This window comes from Talpa europaea (assembly GCF_964194135.1).
Source record: "Talpa europaea genome assembly, chromosome: 4".
Taxonomy (NCBI): Eukaryota; Metazoa; Chordata; class Mammalia; order Eulipotyphla; family Talpidae; genus Talpa; species Talpa europaea.
Window position 1 is genome coordinate 144715613 of NC_140070.1, and position 26952 is coordinate 144742564.

A 26952-nucleotide genomic window follows, 5' to 3' on the forward strand; every position below is an offset into this window, starting at 1 on the left:
ACACAGGGACAAGTTCATCCTCACCCGCCTGACGGGCGCCAGGTTGTAATTGGGGGATTCCACGGATGACCTCTGTCCATGGCCAGGCCCCTACGCCATCAGCTCTGGCTGCGGCTTCCCGATGTCTCAAGAGATGCCTCTCATGGACTCCCCTGAGCAATGTGCACGTGCCTGTCCCCTGATGGTGTCACGGCTATGGGCAGATGGCCCCGCAGCTTCACAAGCCTCTACACGCTGTGGCAAGGGCATCGGCTCTGAACTGGGGTCTTAGGAATCTGTTCTCATTCCAGAACCTTGTGTTCAAATAGGAATGACTTTCTAAGAATATTTTACTGTTGGGTTTTAATGGGCGGCATGTGGTCGGTCATGGTCAAGGGGCTGTGGAACTGAATTTATTTCAGCACCTCCGCATTGGAAGGCCGTTAGGAATGGGGATGGACGTGGGCCTCAGTCCTGTGCGTCCCTGCTGCCGGCCCTCTCATCAGACTCCTGGCACAGAGACCTCTCCTGAGCAAGGACACAAGCCGGCAGACACCCAGGTGTCGGGTTACTTCCCTGGAATTCTCGCATCTCAGCATCTCCCATAAAGTCCTCTGCTTTGCCCTGGTGCCTCTGTTCCTCCCACTGAAGCCTCTGGCACAGAGGAAACCCAGCCTTTTCCCGGGAATGGAAGCCAAGTTCTCAGATGTGATGTGCTGCTTCCCTACCAAGACCGGCCCCAGGACGCCGGTGTCTAGACAAGGGACGCTGACAGTATCAGCGCCAGGCCCTGGCGGAGCAGTAGCTAAGACGAGGGGTGATTAAGAGTGAAAAGAAGATGCATGTGCCACAGTCAGTCCGACCCAAACACATCGGTTAGAGTCAGAAGCTTAAGCCTCTTTTACGTGCCCAGAGCAAAGGTTGGGGTGCTCGAGGTATAGGAAACGGAGGATGACACAACAGCCGGGAAGGCAGAGTAAGCGACAGGCAGGGGAGGAGGGAAAGCTGAAATTGGTGGCTCTGGGAGGAGACGGAGGAGGAGCTTGGCTTCCAGGGTCACGCACACTCCGCTGCAGCCTCGTGGTCACATAGAAACGGTGACGCCTCTGCTCCTGCTGCTGCCTGAGAGCCGCTGCCCCGGACCGTTCTTCGCCTTGTAAGCGCAACCAGTTGGATCTGCTGTCTACAAAACCTGGCCCTGGAACTCAACAGCCTTGTCCCTGCGGCCCCGACCGGGGTTCTGTTTCCTGTGACAAGCGGTTATGAAAACAGCCTTTTGGGTTTAAGCGAAGGGCCCTTGTGACTGGATTCTGCCGCAGCTCGCCTGCCTCGTCTGTCTGGCTTTTCAGCAGATCAGCAGACGTACTTTTGGGCAGCGTCCGTCCTCTTTTCCCCAGTTGGGGTTGGCTGCCCCCTTTCCTGCCAATGTAGGGTCTGTTTGAAACCCGTTTTACGACATTTTTGTTTCCTTCCTGTTAGATGCTTCCCTCCTGCACTCAAGCCAGAGCTCAGAGGCTTTTTCTCTACTTCTTTGTGCATCAGGCACCAAGCACAGGGCTTGGGACACAGATTCCCCAAGTGAGGTCTGCGCAATTAGAGATAAGTGGTGAGGGTGGCTTAGGAAGGACATTGCAATGAGATGGACGCCCCTCTAATCGTGGGGCTGCAGAAGATGGAGGCATTATTCAGGTGCGTGCTGGAGAGCAATATATCCAGATGTTTTAATGTGTTGGCAAACTGAAAGCCCGCGGACAGCGAAATGCATTAGGGTCACATAAAGAACAGGGTAAGTGAAGACAGGTGAATGTTGCAGGTCTGCGGCCCCAACTGGATTTTGGCTCAATACAATTGCAGGTACTTTTTGTTCAATGTCATTTCATTAAAACGATGAGGAAGAATATGGATCCCTGCTGGGTCACTGCCTGGGGGAGTCATGCCGCGGTGGCCCAGCTGCCTGAGTGGGTGTGTATGACGCCCTGGGGCAGAAGGTGTCTGTATGTCCACCCCCAGCCTCCTGAGCTGCTGGAGAGGCTTGGGCACCGTGACCCTGGGCTGCGTAAGTGAGTGAAAAGAAGTGAGTGAAAGTGGAAAGTGAGTGAAAGAAGACAAAAGAGTGTTGACTATCAGAAGCCTTTGGGCTCTTCGGTCTGGGATGTTCTGTGTGTTGCAGGAGCTGGGTCAGCAGACCATCTTGCTAAAGGTCAAGGTTTCCAGAAACCCATCCGCGATGCCGCGTCAGGACTTGCTGCTCTTCAGAACTCAGTGTTTCCACATCACCAGTGAGGATGAGGGGAGCACAGATGTGATGGCTGGGCGGGGTCGGGGGGGGCGTGCTTCATACTTGCTTCCGGAGTCCAGACAGGATGTGAGAGATCTCTGACATCACCCCTCCCTGACCTGATAGCGAGGAGTGTGAACATCTGGATTTGCATTTTACTAACAGAGAGGCTCGGGGCAGATACCCAGCGGGACAGAGCAGGGCCCAGGAGCACGCACCCTGCGCTGGTCTCTAGTTGGAAGTGCTGCTCTGAAGCAGGCTGGAGGATGGGCTGGCCAGGGCCCTGGGCCAGACCCAGGAACAGCCGGCACCTGGACGCTGCAGCGGGAGGCGTTGGCATAGCGGGGCCGCGGGCCCAGTGCCGGGGCCTCAGCACCTCCGAGGGCTTCTCTTCCGCTGGGCCCCGGCTCCGATTTCTAACTTAGGAAAATGCATGTGTTCTGCCTCCACCGCTCCCCGGTGCCCCGAGCCCTCAATTTCCGCTCCCCAGCAACACAGCAACTGTCATTTCCAGAGCACATCTGACGGGCTTGCCCAAGGGTGCCACAACTGGTGGCGCGGCCGGAGTGGTGGACAGAGTTCCCGAGGCCCTGGCCCTGCTGAGCGGCTTCTCCGGTTCATGGAGCCTGGCCTGGCACTCGGTTTCCGATGGGCCAAGTTGTCATGTTTTATGACTTTGCCAAGCCCTGCACGTCAAAGATGGAGTGACAGGCTGGTGAGCGAGCAGAGCTCAGCAGGGAAGCCTCACAGGACACAGTGGCTTTAAGAAGCTGAGGCTCTTTTAGTTTGGCCTTTTGCTCACTTTTTTTTTTTTAAGATTTATTTATTTTATTTATTTATACAAGCACTGGGTACAGTCAGAAGTGTGGGAGGGTGAGAGAATTCACCAGAGCCAGAGTGGGGAACAGAACAGGCAGACTGACGAAATACACTGCTGAGGGGAGCAGCGGGCGGCAGGAGAGGTCTGCGCGCCATGTCTGCTGTGCCATGTGGGACCCTCGCCCGGCGGCCGGGGATCGAACCGGCGCTGCAGAGGCTGCGGGCAGCTTCGCAACCCAGTGCTCAACCGCTGCGCCACCGGGGAGGCCCTGTTTGCTCACTTTTTATCACAGGCGTTAAGACCAAATCTACTTTAAAGCCCTGCAGTTTGGCCAAAGGTGCACAGAGTCAGCTGAGGGACCTGCTCAGCTGGGGTTGGACGGCCCGGACTCACCTCTCAGCCTCTTCAGCCTCTGCTCCCGCCTCCTCCTCCTCACCACCAGCAGCAGCACAAACAGCAGCAGCACCCCCACCAGGATGCAGGAGATGGTCACCAGCATCTTGAGCCCCTCGTTGGTCGTCAGCCCTTCTTCACTCTGGACGACTGACTTAATGAGGGGAGGGATTGTACCTGCAAGCGGGGCCACACGTTAGATGCCTGTTGACCACGACGGAAAGACAGAGACAGAGGGAGTCAAGGGTGTCCAGGGTGAAGAGAAACGAGGGGAACACTTTACCTAGGCTCTGGCTGCAATATTTACTTGCTCCCTCACCTCCTTCTGCCTGAGCTTGAACTCACTCTAGTACACGAACTTGAACTCCCCCCAGCTGATGACCTTGAGCTCTGTCTAGCACATGACCTTGAACTCACGCTAGCACACGATGGCATCGGGCAAGGCACCTCTCACACTGTTGGGAACCAACCCTTGAAAGAGAGCACGAAGCCTGGGCTGGGTGCTCAAAAAAGCCACGTGCCCTCACTGTTTAAACGTGTCACCCATAACAAAAGCGACAGAGGGTGTTTGAAAAGAGGGCACCTCAAAGACTAGTCACGGGCTGGCGAGCGAGCAGAGCTCAGCAGGGCAGCTGCACAGGACACGGTGGCTTCAAGAAGCTGAGACTCTTTTGGTTTGGCTGTTTACTCACTTTTCATCCCAAATCCACTTTAAAGACCCTCATTTTAGTTATGAGAGCTACAGAAAGCTTTTCAAAGGGCGGCGATCCAGCTCTCCGAAGCCGGCTGCCCTGGTCAGCAACGCTGTGAGACTCAGATTACTTAGAATGAAAAGGAAACACCTCAAGTCAGGGGAATTCTGAATTATCCTGAGCTGTCTGTCGCCTCTGCAAGACTGAGCACAACGGGCACAGAGAATCCCTGGCATGTGAAACAGGGGCCAGCATGTCAGTGGTTTAGGAAAAACAATGCAAAAATAACATAATTTCCCTATGGGCAAAACGATCTTCATCCTGCTCTGGGCCTCTCTGAGGCCAACAAGGGTGCTGCTCGGGTTCCTGGGTCCCGTGAGCTGAAGGCCAGGACGGAGGCCCACGAGGGGGCCCGAGTGAGGGGGGTCTGCAGCGGCCACACGGGACGAGCCGGCGCTGTGCTCAGGCCTCAGCAGAGAAAGAGCAGGCGGAGACATGGCTGCGTGGGCTCGACCAGGGCAGACTCAGGGCTAATTGTCAATGTTTGTTTTTCCCCAAATGAAGACGGATTCTTCAGGCGCATGCGACAGAAGAGATATTAAAACTATATATCCATGAAATTGGTTCAAAGAAGTCCGCAATCTTTTTCAAGGAAAATAAAACTATATATCCTTATTTTCGGAGTAATAAAATCATTTCGATTTCAGAAAATGGAATACAACTGGCAGGACTTTTTATGATTATCATCTGAGGTCCTGGGTAAAGTGAGGATATTAAGCCTTTTTAGAGGTCACTTAGTGCCTGCGGAGCGCGTGGTGGGGGCGGCCTCGTGCTCCGCGTGGGGCAGCTTCAGGCGAGATCGCCAGCTCCGAGCAGACGGTGCAGATGGTGGCCGCGGCCTCTCAGACAGGAGGGAGGCGTGGTCAGGGCTTGGGGTCACTCCTCCTGCCTGTGAGTCAGCAAGGTCTCAAGGGACAGGACCCTGTAGGGGGCACCCCGAGCCTGATGAGTTGTGAAGAATGTATTGGGGGATTTGTTCAGGGAGAACCTGATCGGTGGGACTGGACAGAGGCTCTGGGGTAGCTGAACCAGGAGCCCCCAATATTCTGAGGAGCTGCAGCCAGTTTTACCTTGTGATCAGAGCATCTGATTTGGACCCTGCTGCTCGCTGTGACAGTCATGGCACATGTAACACCAGCAGGACACGCTGCCCTGAAGACCCCAGCACTGCCCAACACACAGCACTGAGGACGCGTCACCCTGCAGGCCTGCGGGCAGCGCATGGTCAGAGACCAATGGACTGCTCTTGACAGGCCAGAGAGGACAGCCCAGGAGTATCACTTACTTTGGGTCAACTGAGGGGCGAGAGACACCTCACCCGGTTTCAGAAAGTCCACACATATGCACACATGTGTGAACATGCACACATGCATGTAGTGTTTGCACATACGTGCACACATACACGAACACACACATGCAAGTGCATACCTGCAGTGAGCATGTGTGAATGTGTTTGTATTTGAGTGTATGCAGTTCATATGTGGCATGTGTATGCATGCCACATATGTGTTGCACGTGTTTTGCATATGTGTTTGCATGTGAGTATATATACATCTGTTGCATGTGAGTGTATCTGTGTCTGTACATACACATACATTTGTGCAAGTGTATGTGTGTTGTGTGTAGATGTGTACCAGTGTGCATGCATCTCTGTGTGCATGTGTGTATTTGTGTTCATGTGTGGGTGGGTGCATGTGTGTCTGTGTGTGTGTGTGTGCGTGTGCAAGTGCTGTGCATGCACCAACATCCCACATTTATTCTCTTTCCATCGGTGCCTCTCTGCCTGCTCAGTGACTAACACCATCTCCTTCACTATGGGACACTATTTCTGCTCATGCATCGCCAGGACTTAATGAGAGCAAGAGAGAAAGTTCTGCAGATTGGATGGCGTGGGGAGGGGGTGGGGACCTTCATCGATGAAGATGCGAGCCACGTGGTAAAGGTTCTGCAGCTCAGGACAAGCCGCTCCTGCTCCCAGACGCCCTACAAGAGCCCCATTCCCTGCACCTCACCCTGGTCCCGAAGGAGCCGTGAAGGCGGGGCACAAGACCACAAGCACAGTAGGAGCTGGTGCCGGTCACACCACTGAGGATGTAGGCCGCGTGGGGAGGGGCAGGGCCGCGCGAGTCCCGAGACAGCGGGGTGGGAGACCCGGCTTACTGCCGTCGTAGTTGAGCGTGGCGAAGTTGGCCTGCTTCTCGGCGCAGCCCGCGCTGTTGCACACCCTCATCTGCAGCTCGTACCAGGTGGCCTCCTGCAGGTCGTACAGAATGTAGGACTTGGACAGCGAGGTCCGCTGGGCCGTGGTCCAGACCGTGGTCCCGAAGGGCCTGTACTCGAGCGTGAAGGAGGTAATGGGGCAGCCGCCGTCGTTCCAGCCTATGAGGTTGAGCCGCACGCGTGTGGTGTTGATGCTGGCAAAGAGTTCCTGCTCCTTGGAGAACTGGGGCTCTGCAGGGGAAGCGCGTGCGGGTCAGCGCCTGGGGTACGTGTGTCTTGGGCTCCTCCTCTGCCCAGCAGGGGAGCAGTCGGGTCTGGGTCACGGCTCTGCCCCCACGCCACTGTTTATGGAGACCTCATGCCTCTCCACACAGTGACCTAGTGGGAGGGAAGCTGGGGGGTCATTTCCGTCTAGCTCAGCGTCCCCCGAGAGCTGACGCCTGGGCTATTTTCCTGTTCGTGTTTCCTGAAGAGGTTCTGGATGAGCCTCTGCACCCATGGCTGAGCTGCTGTCATTCTTGTGCAGACGGACCCAACTGGACAGGACCCGGAGCGGATCTGGGGCAAGTGACTGCAAACTGCTGGCCCAGTGCGCTGCACCCAGCCCAGGGCCTCACCCTGGACTCAGGCTCCACGGCCTCATCACGTCTCCCCACCACCCAGGCCGCCCACCCAAGCAAGGAGACTCGTGGTGAGGGAAACCTGCAGAGGCCCTTTCGCCACCTCCTCACTCACCCGTGCAGTCACGGCCCTCCCTGTCCTGGGGACCCCCGGCCACAAATGGCACCAATTGAATGACGCCTCCCTGCCGGTCACCTCTTCAAAGGTCCAGGTTCCGAATAAAGAACCAATGACGTCAAGGGTCAGCACAGGGACCATGACGCGGTGTGAGCACGACAGCGAGGGAAGCACGGAACACACCCACCTTGCAGGAGCAGTGACCGCGTGCAAGGGGCAGTGACCCCACACACGGCCCGCATCCATGCCTCCAGCGCCCTGGGGTCTGGAAGTGGAAGGAAACGGGCATGCCGAGGACGGACACGCACCTTTTCCCGACGTCTTGGCCTCTATGATCTCGCTGATGCGCCCGGGGCCCACCCCGTTCTGGGCGGTGAGCGTGAACTTGTACCAGGTGCCACACTTGAGGTTCTCCAGGCGGTAGGAGCGCTCGCTGGGGCTGATGGGGAAGCTGCCCCACTGCTCGCTGTTGTCCTCGGAGTACTGCAGGATGTAGCCTGGCAGAGAGATGGGCGTGAGGCGGTGTGAGGGGGCGTGAGGGGGCGTGAGGGGGCGTGAGGCGGGCGGGCCTGGGCTGTGCTGGGTGGGGCGGTCAGGCTGCGAGGCCTCTGAGTTGCTCATTCTCAGAGGAGAACATTTCGGGGATTCCAGGAAATTTCAACAGGCCGGGAGACGCGCTGAGGGGAAGCGCTGACACGTGGGGGGGTCAGGCCACACCAGGTAGGATGAGCCACGTTCTGCCCCTCCCCTTTCGAAGGCATCCGGACTGGACTGGGAGATTCCGGATACCCGCCCTCGGGCCCCAGTCCTGGGCACGGGCGTGGTCTGAAGTGGGGTTCCCTGGAGGAGAGCGAGCTGTGCTGTGAGTGGGAAGGAAGCCAGCCCACCCTGTGTCCAGTGGACTGGTAGTCTGGTCCCTGGCACACCGGCTGAGAGTCTCCTCGGAACCCTCCCCGTCCTGCCCTCACCGGCTTCTCCGTTGACTGCAAAGTCTGTCCAGGGGTTGCCCTCTCCACTGCCTCCTCTATGCACTGCCAGGAGCAGCAGCCGTGCCCCAGAGATGCCCTTCGCCTGGAGCCCCGTGGAGCTGTGGCGACTGTCTCCCCAGTGAGGCCGCAGCCCGAGCTCTAGGGCTCAGGAAATGTGTCCAGGGCCCACGAGGAAGACGCAGCAGCCCTGTTCTCGCCCTTGCGAGCACAAACATTCCCGTTAGCCCAACGCCTCTGCGGTAACCACGGTGTCTGCTCCATCCCGTCTCCTTGGAAACGGTCACATCTAGGTCCCCAGGACCAGCGCCAGCAGGACTGGGGTCTCCCTCCTGCCTGAGCCCCATCTGTTGCCTCCGCAAGCCAAACTGGAAGCTGGGGTCGTCCCAAGCTCACACCTGGAGCTGGCCCATCTGAGTCCTCCTTCTGGGCCGAGGTCAGTATCCTCCGCCCTCCTCCCTCCCTCTGGCCCTCTGCAGCTAGGGGCCTCCTTCTGCCTGAGCCGTTTCCTCTCCTGGCCGCCAGCCACGCTCCTGCAAGCTCTGCACCGGCCAGGGGAGCGGTGGGCCTCTGCGCACAAGGTCCCTCCGCCACTTGCCGGCCTCGCTCGGCTGCGCTCAAACCACCCTGTTGGGGATCTCGCTTTCCACCCAGCGCCCGCCAACTGCCCCACCTCCAGGAAGGCAGCAGCAGGAGCCCCCACACCACATTGTGCTTCAGGGAGCCCGGATGCCTTCGCTGGAAACGTCATCAGAGCAAGGGCCTCACTTCCAGGGCCTTCTCTGCACGCCCGGCACTGCCTCCCCACGCCCTGCCCTACGGAGCAAGAGCGCCATGGAGCTGTGCCTCGGGCCCGAGGGGCCCTGAACCTGCCCCTCAGAGCCCTGTTTTCTACCATGAGAGGGTTACTGGTCCGTGTAGACCTGTTGGTGGAACACTGTAAGTCACTCTTCCGACTCCGGCTGCCCTTATCTGGCGTCGGCCACCTGCGCGCCGGCTTCCCGCAGCTGTCAGCATCACCAGAGGAGGCCTTTGAGCTGCCACCCGGGTGCCCACGATGACTGGCGCTGCCCACCTGCGGCTGGCCTGCTCCCGCAGGCGACAGCCCTGCTCGTCGGCTAACAGCCCGTGTGCTCACGGCAGCTGCTGCACGTCTTCCCCGTGCTCCTCAAGCCACGTGCATCCTCACCCCGAATCATCCGACTATTTTAAAAAATCTCACCTTTTCTTTACTAGAAAAAGGGAGGATCCTCCCCTTCACCCCTTCACCCAGCGACGGGAAGCATCCCCAGGCTGTCCTGGCAGGCCCCAGCGTGTTCACGGGCTGGAGGCTGGCCAGGCCCCCGCTGGCTATGCCCGGAGAGGCTGCGCACTCGGCCTCTTCCTCAGCCTCTCCTCCCCTCCCTCGGTCCACAGTCACTCTGGAAGATGCTCCCTGGGGCTGCCACTACCCCACTAGCTCATAACCCCCCTGCACACACGCCCTGATCCTCTTCCCCCAGCCCTCATCGCAAAGGTTCAGCGCAAACAGGTCATTCCCCTTCGAGTCTCTCATCTCTGTCTTCACACCTGGCAGCTTGATCGGCAGCAGCAGCTCCTGAGCGTGTGGTCCAGCCCACGGATGGAAGAATGACTCAGGCTGTCCACGCGGGAAGAGGCCGCGTGTGCAGAGCCCTGGGGCGGGTCTGCCAATTCAGCTTTTCTTTCTTTCTTTTTTTTTGTTTTGCATTCGTTAATATTTCACTCAGATCGGATGCACAGTAATAATTCTGTGAACGGGATTCCTTGGCTGAATGGTCTGAGTTTCAACAAACATCATAAAAATAGATGTGTGGCCTCTCGGCTTGGTAAGGGGAGAGTTAATTATATGGTGCGTTTTTGGAGGAATAAATGAACGCATGATTGTTTGGGGGAACGTGGTGTCACTTATCACCCTAGGGCCGGGGACAACAGTCTGGTTGCTGCGGACAACCCGGGCCTGTTACCTCGGATGGAGCTGCCTCCGTTGTCCCCGGGAAGCCACGCGAGGGTGATGGAGGACGACGTGGTTTTGGACACGGTGAGCCGAGGCTGATCGGGCGGGACTGGGTAAGAAACAGTTTTGAGAAAACAAGAATTAGTTTTTCAGATCTTTAATCTTCTTTCACAGTCATTTATCAAATCATTCTTAACAGCCATTCATTAACTACGTGTTTCAGGTTGCCAAAATATGCAGTTCCCGTCTGTCAAAATGTCTGTTTAGTTGATATCCGGGCTAAAGAGATAGAAGAGAATGAATCTATTATTTCAAGACGATGTAACCACCTTTCCACTTGGATGTATCGCTAACCCATTTCCCCACTAATTCCTTGGCTTTCTGAGTTGTTCATCACAAATTAAAATCTTCCAGCTTACTGAAGGGACATGCATTATTTTACCCCGAATTTCAGCGGGGGTTCAAACGGGAAAGAAAAATGGTTCCACTCAGCTATTTTGTTCTCAAGGAGGTGAAAGGGGCAGGAGAAGAAGAGCCAGTGGGAAGAGGAAGTGCAAAACCTCCCCTCTGTTAGCTACTGTCACAGGGGCAGTGCACACATATGCACACACGTGTACATGTGCACACACGCTCACACACACATTCAGCTCTGCAGCCCAAAGCCCTGCCATAGGAGGCATTACACCGACTTGAGGGCTCGTACACGGCTCGGACAACAGGCATGTCTAACCAACGGGCCTGAATGTTATTTGGGATTAGCTGTGGGGGCAGAAGCACTGAAGAAATGAAAAACCAGGCTGTCAGAAATCTATAGAAAGATTCATTGAAGACGTCCCTCTCCGACACAGCAACCCGTGGTCCTGGCAGAGGAGCCCATCTCCTTGCAGGGTCTGTCTTTTGCATTATTTTTTTAAAAATGTAGCTCTTCTCCCCCTCTCTTCTCTCACAGAGGGCAATATTGATTTTATATTTACTTGATTTATTACCTGACAACACTTATGTCCAAAGGAGCACACACTTTGATTTTTCTGCTAATATCACTGCTTCAAATCTGGGCTCATCAGAGGCCATTTTAGATTTTACAGACGATTTTAATTTGCAGATCTTGAAATTTGTGGTCTACTGATTGTGAATAAATTAACTATATGCTCTAGGATAACAATGTACTTTGCATGTCACTCAGTCTCCCCTTCCCATACACGGCATGCAAGAATTCAGCTAATTAGCAGACACAAAAGTCCTCAACTGAAATTGATCTTTTGTGTTTCCTGCGCTATATACTCCTTCGTGGAGCAAAGCAGGCAGTTAGCAGAAGGCACGGGTGTGAGAAGGCGCTGCGGGGATGCACAGGAAGGAAGAGACTGCAGGTGCTTGGTGTTATCTCCAGGATTAAGAATGCTCTTTATTTTTCTTTGATTTCTGTAGTAGCAGATATTTTTTGTAATATGACAATGGGAATGAGCTAGCTCTTCGCAAAGACTGAATTTTAAATTGGTTCCATTTCACACTCGGCGGAAGCGCGCACACACACTACTGATAGGAAGACCCCTCGCCCCTGCTCAGTACCTTGGACTTGTAAATTCAGGATGATCTCGTCCGACCCCCAGTTGTTGTTGGCGATGCAGCTGTAGTAGCCCGAGTCCTCCGCCTTCACCGTGCGGATGACGAAGCTGCCGTTGCTGAAGATGCTCCTCCGCCCATCAATCGTCACGAGGCTGGGTGTCCCGTTACTGCCTCACAGGAAAAAAAGGGCACAGATTAAAGAAATTACAACCCACATTGGCTGAGGTTGGAGAGGAGCGTGAAGACCCCGGACGCTGACAGCGCATCGGGGTGTGTGTCTAGTGAGAAGTAGGCCTGGTGGGGGGGGGGGCAGAGACCCCCCACGACCAGTTTGGTTCTTTGTGAACATTGAGATGCTGGATTCTGGCTCCTGTGAGCGGCTTCTCCACGGTGGGAGCCCGTCACAGCCCGGGGGCCCTGCCCCATCCTCCTTATGGCGCTTCTGGGAACTCTTTCTGTGGGCAGAAGTGCCATTTTGACCATTTTGTATTTGGGCCAACTGTGGTCCTTTGGAGACCCACCTAAAGTCACAGTCAGCCGTGATGGGGACATCAAGCCTGACCTATGGCATCTCGGGAGGGAGATGAGTTGCCCCCCGCTGTAAACAGAGATTCCCATCTGTCACCACAACCGTCGCACTGGGGGACGGTCCATCATTGGGGTCATGCCCGCATCGGGCCAGACACCAGCTTGACCTCGGCAGCTCGTCCTTCTCCTCCAGACAAAACAGCTTTGTGAAAGACGGGCAGAGAGGCGGGGACACCAAAACTATCATTTCAATGGTGTATGTCTTTTAAGTGCTTTTGCTTGAAAAATAGGGATTCTCCTGGATCTGATACATCAAATCCATGTGCTCACTGGCAGAGTCTCAACTCTTTGTTCATAGACTAATCTCTCTCTCTGAATAGAGATAAAACACTTTCAAAAAGTTCCACGGACAGAATACAACCCGCCCACTCTCTCCTTTCTCTCTTTGCTGCTGTGATATTTTCTTTAAAGATTCATCTATTTATTTATATAAGAACTGGGGCACAGGCCAGAGGCGCGAGAGGGTGAGAGGACTCACCAGAGACTGAGTGGGGAGCAGAACAGGCAGACGGACGAAATACACTGCTGAGGGGAGCAGCAGGCGAGACAGGAGAGGTCTGCCCGCCATAAGGGACTCTCGCCAGCCGGCTGGGAGCGAACCCACGCTGTAGAGGCTACTGCACTTAACAGCACTGTGCCCAACTGCCTGCGCCACCAGGGGAGGCCCTTAGCTGCTGTGATTTTAATCACAACGGCTGAGTATGGAAACCAGATCATCTACCGGTCAAGCCCTAAGGAACTCCAATTTTTCATTTATTTCCCCCAGCACTTGAGTTGGGGGAGCTGGTCTCTCATCTGAGAAGGAGAAGACCCAGCGCCTCAGTCTCACACAACCCAGGGACCGTTCACGTGGGGACCATCCCACGGCGATGGTGTGGCTGGACCCTCTTCCTGGCCAGCAAGCTCCTGTGGACTTAAAGGCTCTGAACGACAGCAGATCAGATCTTACTAGCGCGAGGCCCACCCTGACAGAATGCACGCAAGACTGGGCCCCACACCTGACACAAGAACATGGGCTCCTGGGGCGTGTTAGGGTTTCGCTGAGGCCCGTGTCAGTTTACTGGTTACCTGTCTTTCATCCACTTCACTGCAGGAGATGGGTCCCCAACAGCCTTGCAAGGCAGGACGATGTCTTTCATCCACGGCGTGGTCACCGTGCCACTGAAGGTCAGGATTCGTGCGGGGGCTGGAGCAGCAGAGAAGAAGCCCAATTACTCTACTGATGTCTCATCATGGAGGCCAAGGGACACATCCACCCAAGGAGGAGGCTCAGCACCACCAGTTGCTGTGGCAGCTGCCCACACTGCTCCAGGGGTAAGGGAGGGGCGGAGGGGCTGTCACTGTAAGACCATGTTGATGGCTGAACCCCCCAAACTTTCCTTGACTAGACACGAAGGGCCCACATTAGATATTGGGGCCCCGCTAGGCCAACGGCTCCAGGCTGTGTCTTCTATGAGCGCAGTTGTTTTCCAAAACACTTCATTAAGCAATTTATCTCAACCCCCAAACTGCACATTAAAATACACTTTCAATATCTTTGTGAACAAACAATGACATACGTCAAGTCCTAAACGACAGGAGGAAGTGAAATTGGAGCAACTCCAGCTCTCCATACTGCGCACTTTCTTAACTTTCTCAACTTATATCCCCTTGATCTCGACAGAAATGTCGAGCGCATTTTCAGAGTGGCCCCTTGTGAAGAGGAGCCATCTGCTCGGGACAGTGACTCAGGTGCTTGGACAGGGGCGCGGGTCAGGGCATCTGGTCCTGGCACAGTGCAAAGCAGTGGGCGGGTCCAGCAGAGAGAGAGGGGACAGTCCAGGGAGGACTGATCACCAGGGGCCTCCTTGAGGACCAGCAGCAGAGCAGTGACAGGTGCCAGAGTCACCTTCTTGAGTGAGACGCAAAAGCTGAGAGACACCCCAAGAAGCAAGAACTGCAGAGGTGACACAGTCTGTCTGCCCTGTGCCATCCACCGGGACACAGACAGGAGCCTGCAGGTGGATGTTTCCCCTGTCTGATTCTGGACACATAAAGGTGGGGGGCAGCACTGTGGCCTTGCGCCATGCCCAGCTTGAGGGCTTGAACTTGCAAACAGGGTGTGGGTGCAGACTCCTGAGGAAAGCCGTGGAGTTCCAGAAACCAAGGACTCCTGGAGTCAAGGGCTCCTGTGTTGGCTGTTTTGGGCATTGGGGGCAAAAACAGAGAGGAAGAGGGAGTGCCGGCCAGCTCGGCGGCTCAGAGGCTGGACCTGTCTCATGTGGCAAACATGCATGCACGTGATATCTACGCAGATGTTTCCTATTTATTTCCAGAATACTATTTACATCAGCTGCTGCGGGGACCCTCATGGGTGAAGCTGAATTCCGGGACTGCAGGGGCCCTGGAACTCTCCTTCCTCAGGTGGGGGTCCCCCAGACTGCTCCCACGGAGCCCTCCAACCACAGGCCAGTGTACGCAGGGCAGAGACCCCTCTGAGTCCCGGACATGTCTGATTTTCCATCACAACAATGCAGCTACCCTGACGGGGGGCGTCGGGTTGCTGGCTTTGGTATAGTTTGTCATTGGTCCCACATCAAACTTTCAGACCGTCCTTCCTATTGACAGGTGAGTCTGTGCAGTGAAACCAGAGTGCTGGGTAATGCCAGGGGGCCGAGCTGCCCCACAGCTGCCCACTGTAAGATACGGACTTTGTGTTGGAACCAGAACCAGCACACCCGCGTGCTGGGGCATATGTGGGGCATATGAAGCCCCACAGGTGAGCGCTCAGGGAGGCTCTCCACGCCTCCACCTTGGGAAGGCTAGTTATCCAGCTCCTTTCCATCCTATCTCATCTTATTTAGTTCTTCAACGTGTAAGTTATAACCCTATTAATTAATTAATCCCAGCACTTATGACTTGGCCTCAGCATTCTGAGGAGCACCAGCTAACCTGCCTTCACCTCCAAGCCTGGCACACCCAGTTCCCATTCCTGGGGCCAGTGTCCCTGTGTGGCCACAGCAACAGCAGGGTCCTGGGCCAAAATTCCAGGATGAAGCCATGGACCCACTGGTCCCGCTCTCACCCCACCCAGGCACGAGGGCCCCTGGGGTCTCTGCTGTAGATGCAGCCACCACCCCAGCCCTGCTGGGCCATGGAGCACTGGTGGGTCAGGAGTCTATGAACAGCATCGCAGGTGATTCTGGAAAACTCTACTCCACCTGCCACCTGGACAGCCCCCAACCCCCGTCCCTGGTTCTGCCTCTAGCTCCGCTGTCTGTGTCCCTCCCGCCTGGGTCAGCCTCCGCGGGCCCAGGGCCTGGCTCCCGCCCCCACCCAGGCAGCAGCCTCCTCTCGACCCTGACTCTGAATTTTGGTCTCTGCTGCCCGGACAGATTCGCCATCCTGCCAGCCTGGGCCTCTGCTCCACTCTCAGGCATTCCTAGCTCAGACCCTTTCGAAAACTCTTCAAGATCAACCCCAGCGCTGGGTGAGCCCCACTTGAGCACAAGAAGTCGATCATTTTGGGAAAACTACTCTGCGTGGCTGGGCCACGAGACCACACACTGCACCCACCTGGCCCTGGCTGGCCCCTGCCCTGCCTGTCCCATGGCCCCCCACATAAGTCCCACCCCGCTTGGTTCCCGGCCATTGGGCTCAGAGGGGGCTCGGAGGGGGCTCCAGTGGGCGCGGGGGAGGGGCCAGCACACCTTTCGCCAGCGGCTCCACCGTGATGATTTCGCTGCTGTTGCCTCTCCCTGCCGAGGTCACGGCCACCACCCAGACGCTGTACTGACGATTCCGACTCAGGTTAGGAATTCTGTAGGAAAATGAGTCAGGAGAGGCTTCAAACTCGCTGATCACCTGTGAGAGGAGACATAAATGTTCCCACATTCAAGGAGGCAAACGGCACAGGTGGTCGTCCTCGCGGCGCGGCGTGGACACACCCTCTTTGTGGAGCCCGGGTCTCCCCCGCGCTAGAGCCATCGCGACAGCCCCCGGGGAGCCCCTCAGCCCGCTGAGAGGTGGGGGACAGCACCTGCTCCAGCGAGATGGACACACGGCCTGGCCCGCCCTCCCGCCAAGAGCCAGAGAGCCCAGACGCGGCTCAGGACAGAGACGCGCGGGGTGGGACCACGTGGCGCGGCCTGCCATAGCCGTCTCACGTTCACTTCACTTTGAGCTGCCCCAGAGGGCGCCCCACTGGAGAGGGCCAACAGGAGACCGCGAAAGCAGGGAGCACACTTGGCTGGGACCCGACTCCTGCTGAGGATTAGCCGCCCCAACCCTAGGGCTCTCCAGCCCTCTGCGATTGTGCCAAACAAAACCTGTCAGTGGGAAACGCTTGCCCCAGGTGGGATCAGACACACTGGGGATGCCGGCGCTTTCGGGATCTTGGAGCCTCCACCCTTACCCCCTCGGAAGGGTGGCGCGTCCTACTAATGTTCACTGTGCTGACACACAAGGTGCTCAGTAGCTGGTCAACCCAGGGAGCTTTCTGGGTACTAGTTCTGGTGGCAGCAGGGATGGCGCCACGTTCTCTGTCCTCAGGATGGCATGGAGTGGAATGTCCCTGGAGGCCACCGTCCACCCCCGAGAGCCACCGGGCCATGGCATGTAGGCGAACCTGAGACCTCCATGTTTGTGGGGTGAGGAGTGGTTTTCACTCTTTTGAGAGAGTTTCCAGGTCAGGGCGCAGGGGAGGGAGCCCAGGAGGAGACAGCGGCTTCCTAGTGGAAGAGGCAGAGCTGAGGGGTTGCGGGAGAGCTGGGAAGGAGAGGGCCCCGCACAGGAGAACCCCAGAGCATGGCAGCCCCGCTGAAGGGCCACGTCTAGCTGAGTGGATCTGTGCACGATGTGAGGGAGTTAGAGAGGAGCCAGCCAAGAGGACAGGAGATCCTGTGCTGGCGCTCAGTGACCAGGCGCAGCCCAGAAGCCCTGAAGGGTCACGGGGCATTGGGTCCGGAGCAAAAGGGTCTTTCCTCGGGATGGGGGAGAATTAACCCCAAATTGAACACCACTCCAGACCTGCCTACCAAGTGTGAAAAGCAAGCTCTTATTAACAATTTGATAAAAATCAAATGGGCAATAAATAACTTATCTGTCATCAAATAACTTTTTTCCTGCTTCCCAGAACAAAGTTCAAGAATTTTTATAGGAATCACAATATCTAGTATCCGGCAAGCTAAAGTCACAAAGTTTGGGATCCAATAGAAATGTTTCCAGATGCAAACAACCCAAATACTCATTGACCGATAAATTATCAGACATGTGCTGGGTCCTCACATGGAGTACTAGTTAACAATGGACGGACCAAGGACTAATACATGCTTGAAAACTTGGATGAATTTTGAAAACACAGTAAGTGAAAGAGGCCGGTCACAGAGACGATGTATACAAGATTCTTTTTATATGAAATGGCCAGAAAAGGTGACTCCGTAGAGACAGAAAGGGGGGGGGTAGTCGTTGCCAGGGATGGGGAGAGACTGTTAGGTACAGGGTTTCTTTGGGGGTGATGAGATTTCTAAGGCTGGGTCGTGGTGGGGCTGCCTAACTCTGTGAATGCACTAAAAGCCCCTACAGAGCACACCTACAAACGTGAACTTCATGGGATGTGAATTCTATCTTTAAAAACTGTCATAAATCTTCTAGGAATGTAAAGAAGCAGGGAAACATGACACATGAAGACAGTATACTCAGTTCATTAAGATTCACCCACCACTGAGACATATATTAGACTTGGGAGAAGGGTACTGAGCAGTTGTTATAATTTTATTATAGCTGTATTATAACTGTAGGTGTGGAAACGTCTAAGTAGCTACATGAATGATATTAAAAGACCTCAGTCAAACTTGAGATGACATTGCAATGTGTGAAATGAAAAAATGCACTGCATTTGATCATAACAGGCTGGATACTGCATAAAACAGTGAACTTGGGAGCATATTAGCAGATGAGAACAGGGAGAGGTGGGCATGAAGCAGCCAGAGCGCGAGTGAGCAGCAGGCAACACCCAGCAGTGGAACGCGTGCATGGCGTTGGGAAAGAAAGGGGGAGCAGGACAGAAAGAAAATAAATGCTTGAAGAAATCGTGGCTGAACATTCTCTAAATTTGATGACAACTATAAATCCACAGAGCTAAGAATCTCAGTGAACCCCAGCCACAAAAACATGAAGAGACTACATTAAGCCACACGATGATCAAATTGTTCAAAACCAGTAATGGGAACTCTTAATGGCAGCTGGAGAAAGGTCATGCCCTCTGGGCAGGAACAAAGGCAAGGATGTCAGCAGATGCTTGTCAAAACACCCCAAGCGCTGTATTCTCAATATCACCCCCACCCCCAAATTCATGTGCTGCAGCCTAATCCCCAGCGAGATGGTATTAGGAGGTCATGGGATTGTGCCCTCATACATGAGGCCCGAGATAGCTCGCCAGTCCCTTTCCAGCATGTGGAGATGTGAGAGTCTACACGGCAAAGAAGACCCGCTGTAGCAGAACAGATGGCTCCGTGATCGTGGACTTGTCAGCTCCAGAATGGGAGGAGCCAGCCTCCCTGGCTATGAGCACCTGCTCTATGGTGCCTTTGTTAGAGTGGCCTGAGCTGGTGAAGACACCATGTCAAAGGACAGAGGACCTACATTCTTGAAGTACTGAAAGCAAAAAGGAAACCTAACATTCCATATTCAACAAACATTTCAAAATCAAAGAGAAATAAGGACTTTTCCAAACATATAACAAGCTGAAAGTCTCAATCATCAACAGGCACACAATACAAGAAATGGTCAAGGAAATCCTCTGGCAGAAGCAGCATGGCACCAGATAGAAAATAGGAATGTATTCATTAGAATGTGCCAGAGATTTCAGCTATGTAGATACCTATACATGTTTTTTTTTCCTATTATTTAAATCTCATTAAAAGGCAATTAACAGATAACATGTATTGTAGGGTTTCTAATGTACGTAAAAGTAAAATTTATGGCAGCATTTGCACAAAGGTTGACAAGGGAGGAAATGGAAGTATGCTATTGTCAAGTTCTTATACCATATATGAAGTGTATAACGTCACTGGTGTGTAAAATGCAGTAGGTTAGAGGTATATGCTATTAATCTTTAAAAAAAATCACTGAAATTACAGAGTAGAAAAATTAATGGAATTATAAACAATGCTGAATGGGTCCAAATAAGGCAGAAAAAGAATAAAATGGAAACAAATAGGACAATAAAATTAACAAGTGGCAAAATTATAGATTTAAACATCAATATATTGATAGTTAAGTGGTAAAAATGGTCTAAAATCCTAATTAAAGGGAGAGATTTAGATATAGCTCTAAACTTAGATACATCTCAGCCTGGATATAGAAGGAACACCTCACTATATGTTCCCTACATTAGAGAATGAGTAGTCTCCTCCTTATCTGTGGAGGATTCACTCCAAGCCTCCCAGTGGAGGATTGGATTTAGTACTCTAAATACGCCATGTTTATTCCTATAAATACATACCTACACCAAGGTTTAATTTATAAATTAGGCCCAGTAAGAGATTCACAACAATAGCTAAAGACAAAAAAAAAAAAAAATAGAGCTGTAATAAAAGCGGCATGAAGGTGGTGGCCTCTCTCTCAAAATCTCACTTTTAGACATTGGTTCATTTGGGGTTAATTGAAACCTCAGAGGATGAAACTGAGGATTTTGAGGGGAAGGGGCGGGAGCACAACCATATTAAAACATAAACAAGTTAAAAATTAAAGGATAGAAAAGACATCCCGTGTCAACATTAGTCAAAAGAAAGCTGGAGTGGTTATGTAAATATCAGACAAAGAAGATTTAGAAGCAAAGAATATTCCCAGTGATAAAAAAGGCAATTCCATAATTACAGAGGGATCAGTTCAACAAAAGGCCATAACAATCCTAAACATACATGCACTTCACCACAAAGTTTCAAATTACGTGAAGCAAAAACTGATAGAACTTCCAGAAGATTAGACCAAGACAAGTCACAACTGTCCCTCAAAGACACTGCATGAGCTAGGTAGGCCGATGGCAGCTCCACTTACAGAGGAGGAATTCGCGACCGAAGGCCTGCGCCCCACCCCACCCCATGATTCCTACACTGAGGTCCTAATCCCTTGTGGGATGGGGCCTTTGAAGGAGAATTAGGATTAGATTCATCCATGAGGTTGAGACCTTCACTAGATAATTAATGTCTTTATAAAGGAGAGAAAGATCCCAAGAGATCTCTCTCTCTAGGTGAGCACACGGCATGAAGGGGCCACTGTGAAGCAGCAGAAACTGCCACAACCCTACCCTCCTGGACTCCAGGATGGAGAAAAATAAATATCTGCTGTTTAAGCTGCCAAGTCTGTGGCATTTGTTACAGTGGCATGAGCTGACTGATACGGAACTTATTTCTGAGGAGTGGGGTGCTGTGTAACGATACCTCACCACGTGCGTAGAGGCTGGAAGGCTTTGGGGTGCTTTTAGAAGAAGCCACCGTCACATGGAGGAACTGCTGAAGGGGATCCTGGTGAGATCTCAGAATTTTGAAAAGAGGGCTGGGGAGAGCCCCCATCTTGGAGACTTCGAGGTAATCAACAGAAGGCTGGAGATACACGGATGGAGGACCCCTCGGGGGGCATGAGGAGAAGGCCGATGGGCGGTGAGAAACGGCCCTCCTTGCAAAAACGCAGCGGAGAACTTGACTGAATTACGTGCTTGTTCTCACTGGGTTGTGTGGAAGGTAGAAGGTGAAGGAGATGAAACTGGGTATCTGTCAGAGGAGATGTCTCAGGAGAGTGTTGGTTTTACAGTAAAATGCAAGAAGAAAGAAATGAATAAGAAGGAATTATGAAGGAAAGAGGCGCTACATAGGGAGCATTCTCCGCCTCCCCACTCTGCAAAACATGAGAAGGTGTGTTTGGGTGGGAAAGAGGTGTAGGGTGTAGCCCCCACCCCCTTGAGGAGGCGAGACGGGGTGTGAGCGATGGACCTAGTCAGTCACCTGGGCAGGAAGCTGCCAGATGGCCCCAAAGGGGACTGAGACGGACAGAGTGAAGGGGGAGCCTGGACTTAGGTCGCAGAGGACAGGCTGTCTAGCTAATGGCTCCGGACCTGTGTTCTCCCAGACAAGGAAGCATGGCGCTGAGGATATTCAGGTCGCTGGGAGCCATACACTGGTTTCCACAGCTTCCACCTGAGGCCTTGAGGCGGGGCCTTCTGGAGCTGTGGAGCATGACCCCGTCTGGCAGAGCCCTGGGTTCACAGACTAGCCCCTGTGCAGCAGACTAGTGGACAGAGAGCCCCCGTGGGCAGCACCCCATGAAGCAGTAGAAGTGACATCACTGATGGATCTGGGGGGCAGAACATTGCATCAAGAAAGGGTATTTTTTGCACCTTCAGACCTAGTCATGTTTGGGGTGCTAAGATTTGTATTTAAGAGGGACTCATCACCCCTTTTTCCTTCCTATTTTTCCGTTTTGGAATGGGAATGTTTACCCTTCGCGTTTTCCACAAGGGTATTCTGGAAGCACATAATCTGTCTGGTTTCACAGCTCGGGATAGATCAGGCCTCTAGCTCCACCCGGATCTGATTCCGATGTTATTACAAAGGGGCTTTGGGCCGCGGAGGTCAGGGCTGATGCTGCAATGAAAGAAGGTTTATGAGCCCGCCGGGGTAGCGGATGCGTCTTGCATGCGAGAAGGACCTGAAATCGGGGCACCCAGGGGCAGCAAGCAATGGGTAGAATGTTTGTGCCCCTCTGTAGTCGTCTGTCACAGCCCTGATCTCCCAGTGGGAGGGCGCCTCTGGGAGGTGGCTGGGTCCTTCATACCAGTGAGATTAGTGTCCTTGGGGGGATGAAGAGACCAGAGCGCACACTCTCTCCCGCTCTCTCTCTGTCTCTGTGTCTCCCTCACACACAAAGATACAAAACAAACAAACAAAACCAGAAAGTGGACGCTCATCTGACACTGATTGTGCCGCATCTGGTCTTGGACGCTCCAGCCTCCAGAGCTGACCGTTGCCCGGCCTCAGAGAGCATATATCTCTGTGAAGCTGCGCAGGGCGGGGCGCTGAGGGGCAGCGGGCACCTCCCACTGGGGCTGGGATACCAGGCAGGGGCGACCTGGTGTTCAGACAGGCTTGGACCTGGTGTTCCCGGCGCCAAGGTCAGTGCCATTTCCTCACCGTCCCTGCTGCCGATCATGCGCAGACACCAGGAAGGTGACACCTGCACCCCCTCGCACTCTAAGGAGCTCGCGCAGATGAGCAGGCACAGGATGCTATACCAGCCCCTCTTCCCGAGCACTGTGCTCCCCAACAAGATAATGCCAGAGAACTGCCCACTGTCTAACACCCAACTTCGAGGTGCACAGTGTTGGGTGACAGACAGGAGGCTGCAGGCCCCGGCATGGCCCGGGCATCTCCTCCTCGGGGGGCAAGTGCAGGCGTGACAGTGTCGAGGTCTCCCCCCCGCCCCACACTGGCCGTGCTGTCTTCAGAAAATCAGGGGAAAATGAATCCTCCCAAAGATGGGAGGGAATGTGGCTTGCTTCCTGGCGAGAAGAGGACACAATCCCAAGACTGTGTGAGCTTGTGTTCTGGAATGTTCCAAGGCTGCACTGCTGCCAAACTACTCTTCCAAAGCTTCATGATGGGCAAACTGTAACAACTGCCAGTGTTGGATAGGGAGCACCCGCAGAGCCTTCAAAGGTGTTTGCAAAACAAGGATTTTCTGTGCAGAGCACATGACTTTCAGTTAAAACTCACTGAGGATCCTGTGTCCCAGGCACGGTTGTCCTTGGTCACCTGCAAGATACGCATCTCACTTAGTTTTCCCCTGGAGCACGAGGCATGGCTGACATCAGCGACGTGCACACGTGGTTCTGATGCAACACTGTGAGTTTCGCCGCTTAAAGGGACAAGGAATCAAATGCGGAAGTGAAAATGGTTCATTCATAGAAACGTCCCTTCTGGAATGCCGTTCGTGACGGAGCGTGATGGAAAACACAGGCGAGCCGTTCAGGCATCCGGCTGGTGCCCGGGGAGGCTGCGGGCACCGCCACTGCTGCCCTCTGGCACCACGTGTGGCTGAGGAAGGCACTAACTGCTGAGGAAGGCACCACTTTTCTGGTCTGGCAGCAGGGCAGGCAGAAAAGCAGCTGACTGAGGATTTAGAGCCAGCGAGTTGACTTGTTTTCTTGTGGTTTGTGTGACTGGCGATTAGCCACAACCATCTCTGTTCTCATGGGGCGTCAGCACCCGGTAGTGGCCAGGATACCCCGTGATGCCCGTACGCTCTTCCCTAACGAGAGCATGGGGGCTGGCTCCCACAATCCGTCTACACTCCATCGCTGGCCCCTAAGAGGCTGAGTTAGGAACAGGCATTTTTGTGGATTCTGGGGCCATCCGTGTGCTGACCCATCTTGGGAGGACGGCAGCTCTGAGGCCCAAGGAAGCCCCTGGGAGAGCCCGGAGGCTGGAAGGACCTGGGTGAGTCACCTGAGGAGGGCACAGCAGAGCCCACAGAGGAAAAGACCACCCTGCGTACGGCAGGAGGGGGCGTGGGGCTGCTGCACAGCTGTGGGGTCAGGGCGCACACACGGGGCGGGTGGGGAGAGCGAGATGGGTCGTGGTCAGGAGGCCCCTGTGGAGGGGTGATCTCAAGTCACAGAATGATTGGAAACAGCACCACTGATCTACAGACGGTGCATCATTCCGCCACTTTGTCACTTTCAAAAGGCGGCCACAGGTGAGGAAAAAAGAACTAAATGGGGGAAAAAATAACCAAAATATCCTTCAGGGTAGTGAAGCAAGTCTATTTGTTTCAATCCTACATGCCCAGTAACATGCGTGTTCTGAGAAAGAGGAACGCTGGATGCCGCTTCCCTGTGAAACGCCCTCCTCCGTGTTTCCGCGGGAGCTGTGGTAGCACCGGTTACATTGACATGGAATCAACGGTCCCTGACTGGGTGGCAGGCTCTCCCACAGGCGGCAGGGCGTGCTTCGCTTGCTCATCTCTACATGCATTTCATTAGGCGAAGCTTCCCTCCCAATGCTGAGAATATTCCATGACAAGGGATCGATGCTACTTACAGCTTTCTCCTGACAATTTAGTAGGCTGGTGCAGCAAAGACTTCAAAGCATGAAATTATTGTGGGGAGAAAAGAAAGGACCAAATCAGAAGTTCCATCTGGAGAGCAACAAGATGGGAAACCGCTGCATAGGGAACAACAGACTCTAAATGAAGTTTCTTAGGGGTTAATGAATAAAATATGACAAACTGTACGGAAGCTACTTTTCTCAATATTTTTCAATATTTAAATACCTAGAGAGTTAATTTTCTCCCGGTAGATCATAAGTTCTCTAGCATCATCGTCTTCAGAGTTAAGAAGCGATACTGGCCATTCTGGAAGACTGTCCCACACACGAATTCATCTTGCATGCGTCCCTGGAATTGGGCTAAACATTTGCAGTAAGGGGAGACTCAGCAGTTACTTCGTGACCCTTGGAAAGACCGAAACAATCAGCGTTAAGACAGTGCTGGTGCCGGGCGTGAGATCCTGAAGGTCCTCGAAGGGGGTTCCACCCTCCACAGCTCGTCATTATTCCTGGTCTGGCCGGCTGGAGGGGTGGACGGGACATTTAGGAACTGGGGTTGCCCATTAGTCTGTGCCTCTCGTAAATCCCTGTCTGCATCACTTACAAGGGTTTAAACACGATTCTATCAGAATTCAGAGTTAACAACATTTATTATTAATGAGTTGCCCTTAACTGGAGTGGCTTTAATTGGTCACCAAGTTATTTCTTTCTCCGTCCATCACGAGAACGGGAAGTGTGGAGTTCTCTGTCCCGCTGGTGTCACGTCACAGAGAAGACCCACGTGTTCTTGAGGGAAGACTTGGGGGTTCTGCTGAGACACATGCTGAGAATATAAACTTTGCATTTCTTATTTTAAATAATCGCTTTATATGATTTTAATACTGGAAGTTATCTGAACTAATTTAAAAATATGGTGTTTGATGTAAAAATCAGCATCATTTCAATCTACTGAGCTGTCGGACCAGATGCCCCTACAGACGCCATCTTGCTGGATTTCCCCTGGTGGGGGCTTGGGTGCTGCGTGCTGAGTGGGGGCGGCTGAGGGACAGGACTCTGGGGCCTCACATAATTGTGCTGGCCTGTGGAGCTATCCTCGGGCTTGGGGTGGGGAAATTGACGCTAAAACTCTTAGTGTCTGTTCAGGGTAACAGCACCTCAGTAGCTGGCCTGGTCTGAATTCACAGGCCTGCATTGAGCTTATCTCCAGTATGTGGCTTAAAAAGCAAATTCCAGGCCCCAGGGAACAAGAAGTGCTCATGGCTGGCTAAATGGAGGTTGAATTAAAAGGAGGCTGGCAGGGCTGCGATAAATGCCTGCTAATAACTAGAAGCAGAGTCCTTTGAACTCCCTTTTTAAAACCATCCTTGTTGTAGTTGAAGACACAGAATATTAATATTTGCAAAATGCTCAGGAAATAAACCAAAACTTGACATATTTAAGTAAAAAAATACTTGAGCCAGTGTTTTTTTATAAGACTTGGGACATGTCTGCCCCCTCCACTTGTACCAGGAGAGGAACATACAGGTAATGGTCTGAAGCTGGTGACACCCAAGCCAGGCAGCTCCTGCAGGCTCTGTGCCCCCGGCTGTTGCCTGAGGTCGAGGGCAGGGGGATGGGTTTCTGAAGACCTGGACCCTGTGCCTGCCAAGCCTGGGAAGGCTGCTGGGACGCCGCGCCTGCTTCGTTGTGACCCAAAATATTAACAAGGATGTAAAGTGATGGCACTTTTAGGAAAAAAAAAATGAGAAAGGATAGATACTAAAAAAAATAAAAAGACAAAGAAAAGCCCTGGACAGTGTCCTCCAGGCCTGCCTCCATTCTAGAATTATCCTTGCCTTGCCTTACCGGGGTAATAATTTTGCTTCCATAGCTCAGATATTTTTTTTTAACCAGCCATATGATAACATGAACCATAACGAGCTACTTAAAATGCTCCGTAGTCATCTCTATGGAACTGGATGCTTTTCCAGTAGTGGCTGAATTCATTGCCAAATCCCGCACTGATTTCAGTCAACAGTAAACATATGAAGCCCTGTCGTCTTCCCTTGACCTGCGCCATGTCTGTCCTCGTTTGCACATCCTTTGTGGTCCTTCTCTCTAGTGCCCTTTGGGGTACGGTCCTGCACCTTCTCCCTGGCGCTTCCTGCACTGACAGGACTTCCCGAGGGCTCTCCCCCGCTTCTCCCCTTTTATCCCTGGGGATTCCAGGAGGGACAATGCAGAATTGAGACCCCCAGTCACTTACTGGAACACGCTGGGAAAATGCCTGTTGTATGAATTCAGTGATGACCTAGAAATCATTTGAATTCAATAGGAAAAAACGTGTCGAGAATGATGACGGAGTTGCAGGCTGCTCAGATCAAATTAGTCAGCGTGCCTGATGGGTATAAAAAGCATTCCACTTTAAAAAATTTCAATTAACTTTTTAATGAAAAACTAATTCTATCAAAGAAATACGGAGCTTTAAGAAGCTTTCATGTCTAATTATTAACAAGCAGTTAAAAAAAAGCCTGGATGCTCTGATTTTGCAGATAGCATGTTCACAGCAGTGACTTAGAAAACCTCCCCCAGAGCAGAATA

General features: G+C 53.3%; 1 protein-coding gene across 1 annotated transcript in view; it reads right to left on the reverse strand.

Annotated features, from left to right (window-relative positions):
• Positions 1–26952, reverse strand: part of DSCAM (DS cell adhesion molecule) — a gene marked incomplete at its 5' end in the record, with an annotated part of 429780 nt that overhangs the window by 35492 nt on the left and 367336 nt on the right. The window contains 7 exons of the mRNA XM_084231592.1: positions 3471–3647; positions 6383–6673; positions 7489–7677; positions 10152–10250; positions 11708–11871; positions 13361–13478; positions 15982–16135. Coding sequence (XP_084087718.1) covers positions 3471–3647; positions 6383–6673; positions 7489–7677; positions 10152–10250; positions 11708–11871; positions 13361–13478; positions 15982–16135 — 1192 coding nt within the window. The remainder of the gene's footprint in view (positions 1–3470; positions 3648–6382; positions 6674–7488; positions 7678–10151; positions 10251–11707; positions 11872–13360; positions 13479–15981; positions 16136–26952) is intronic.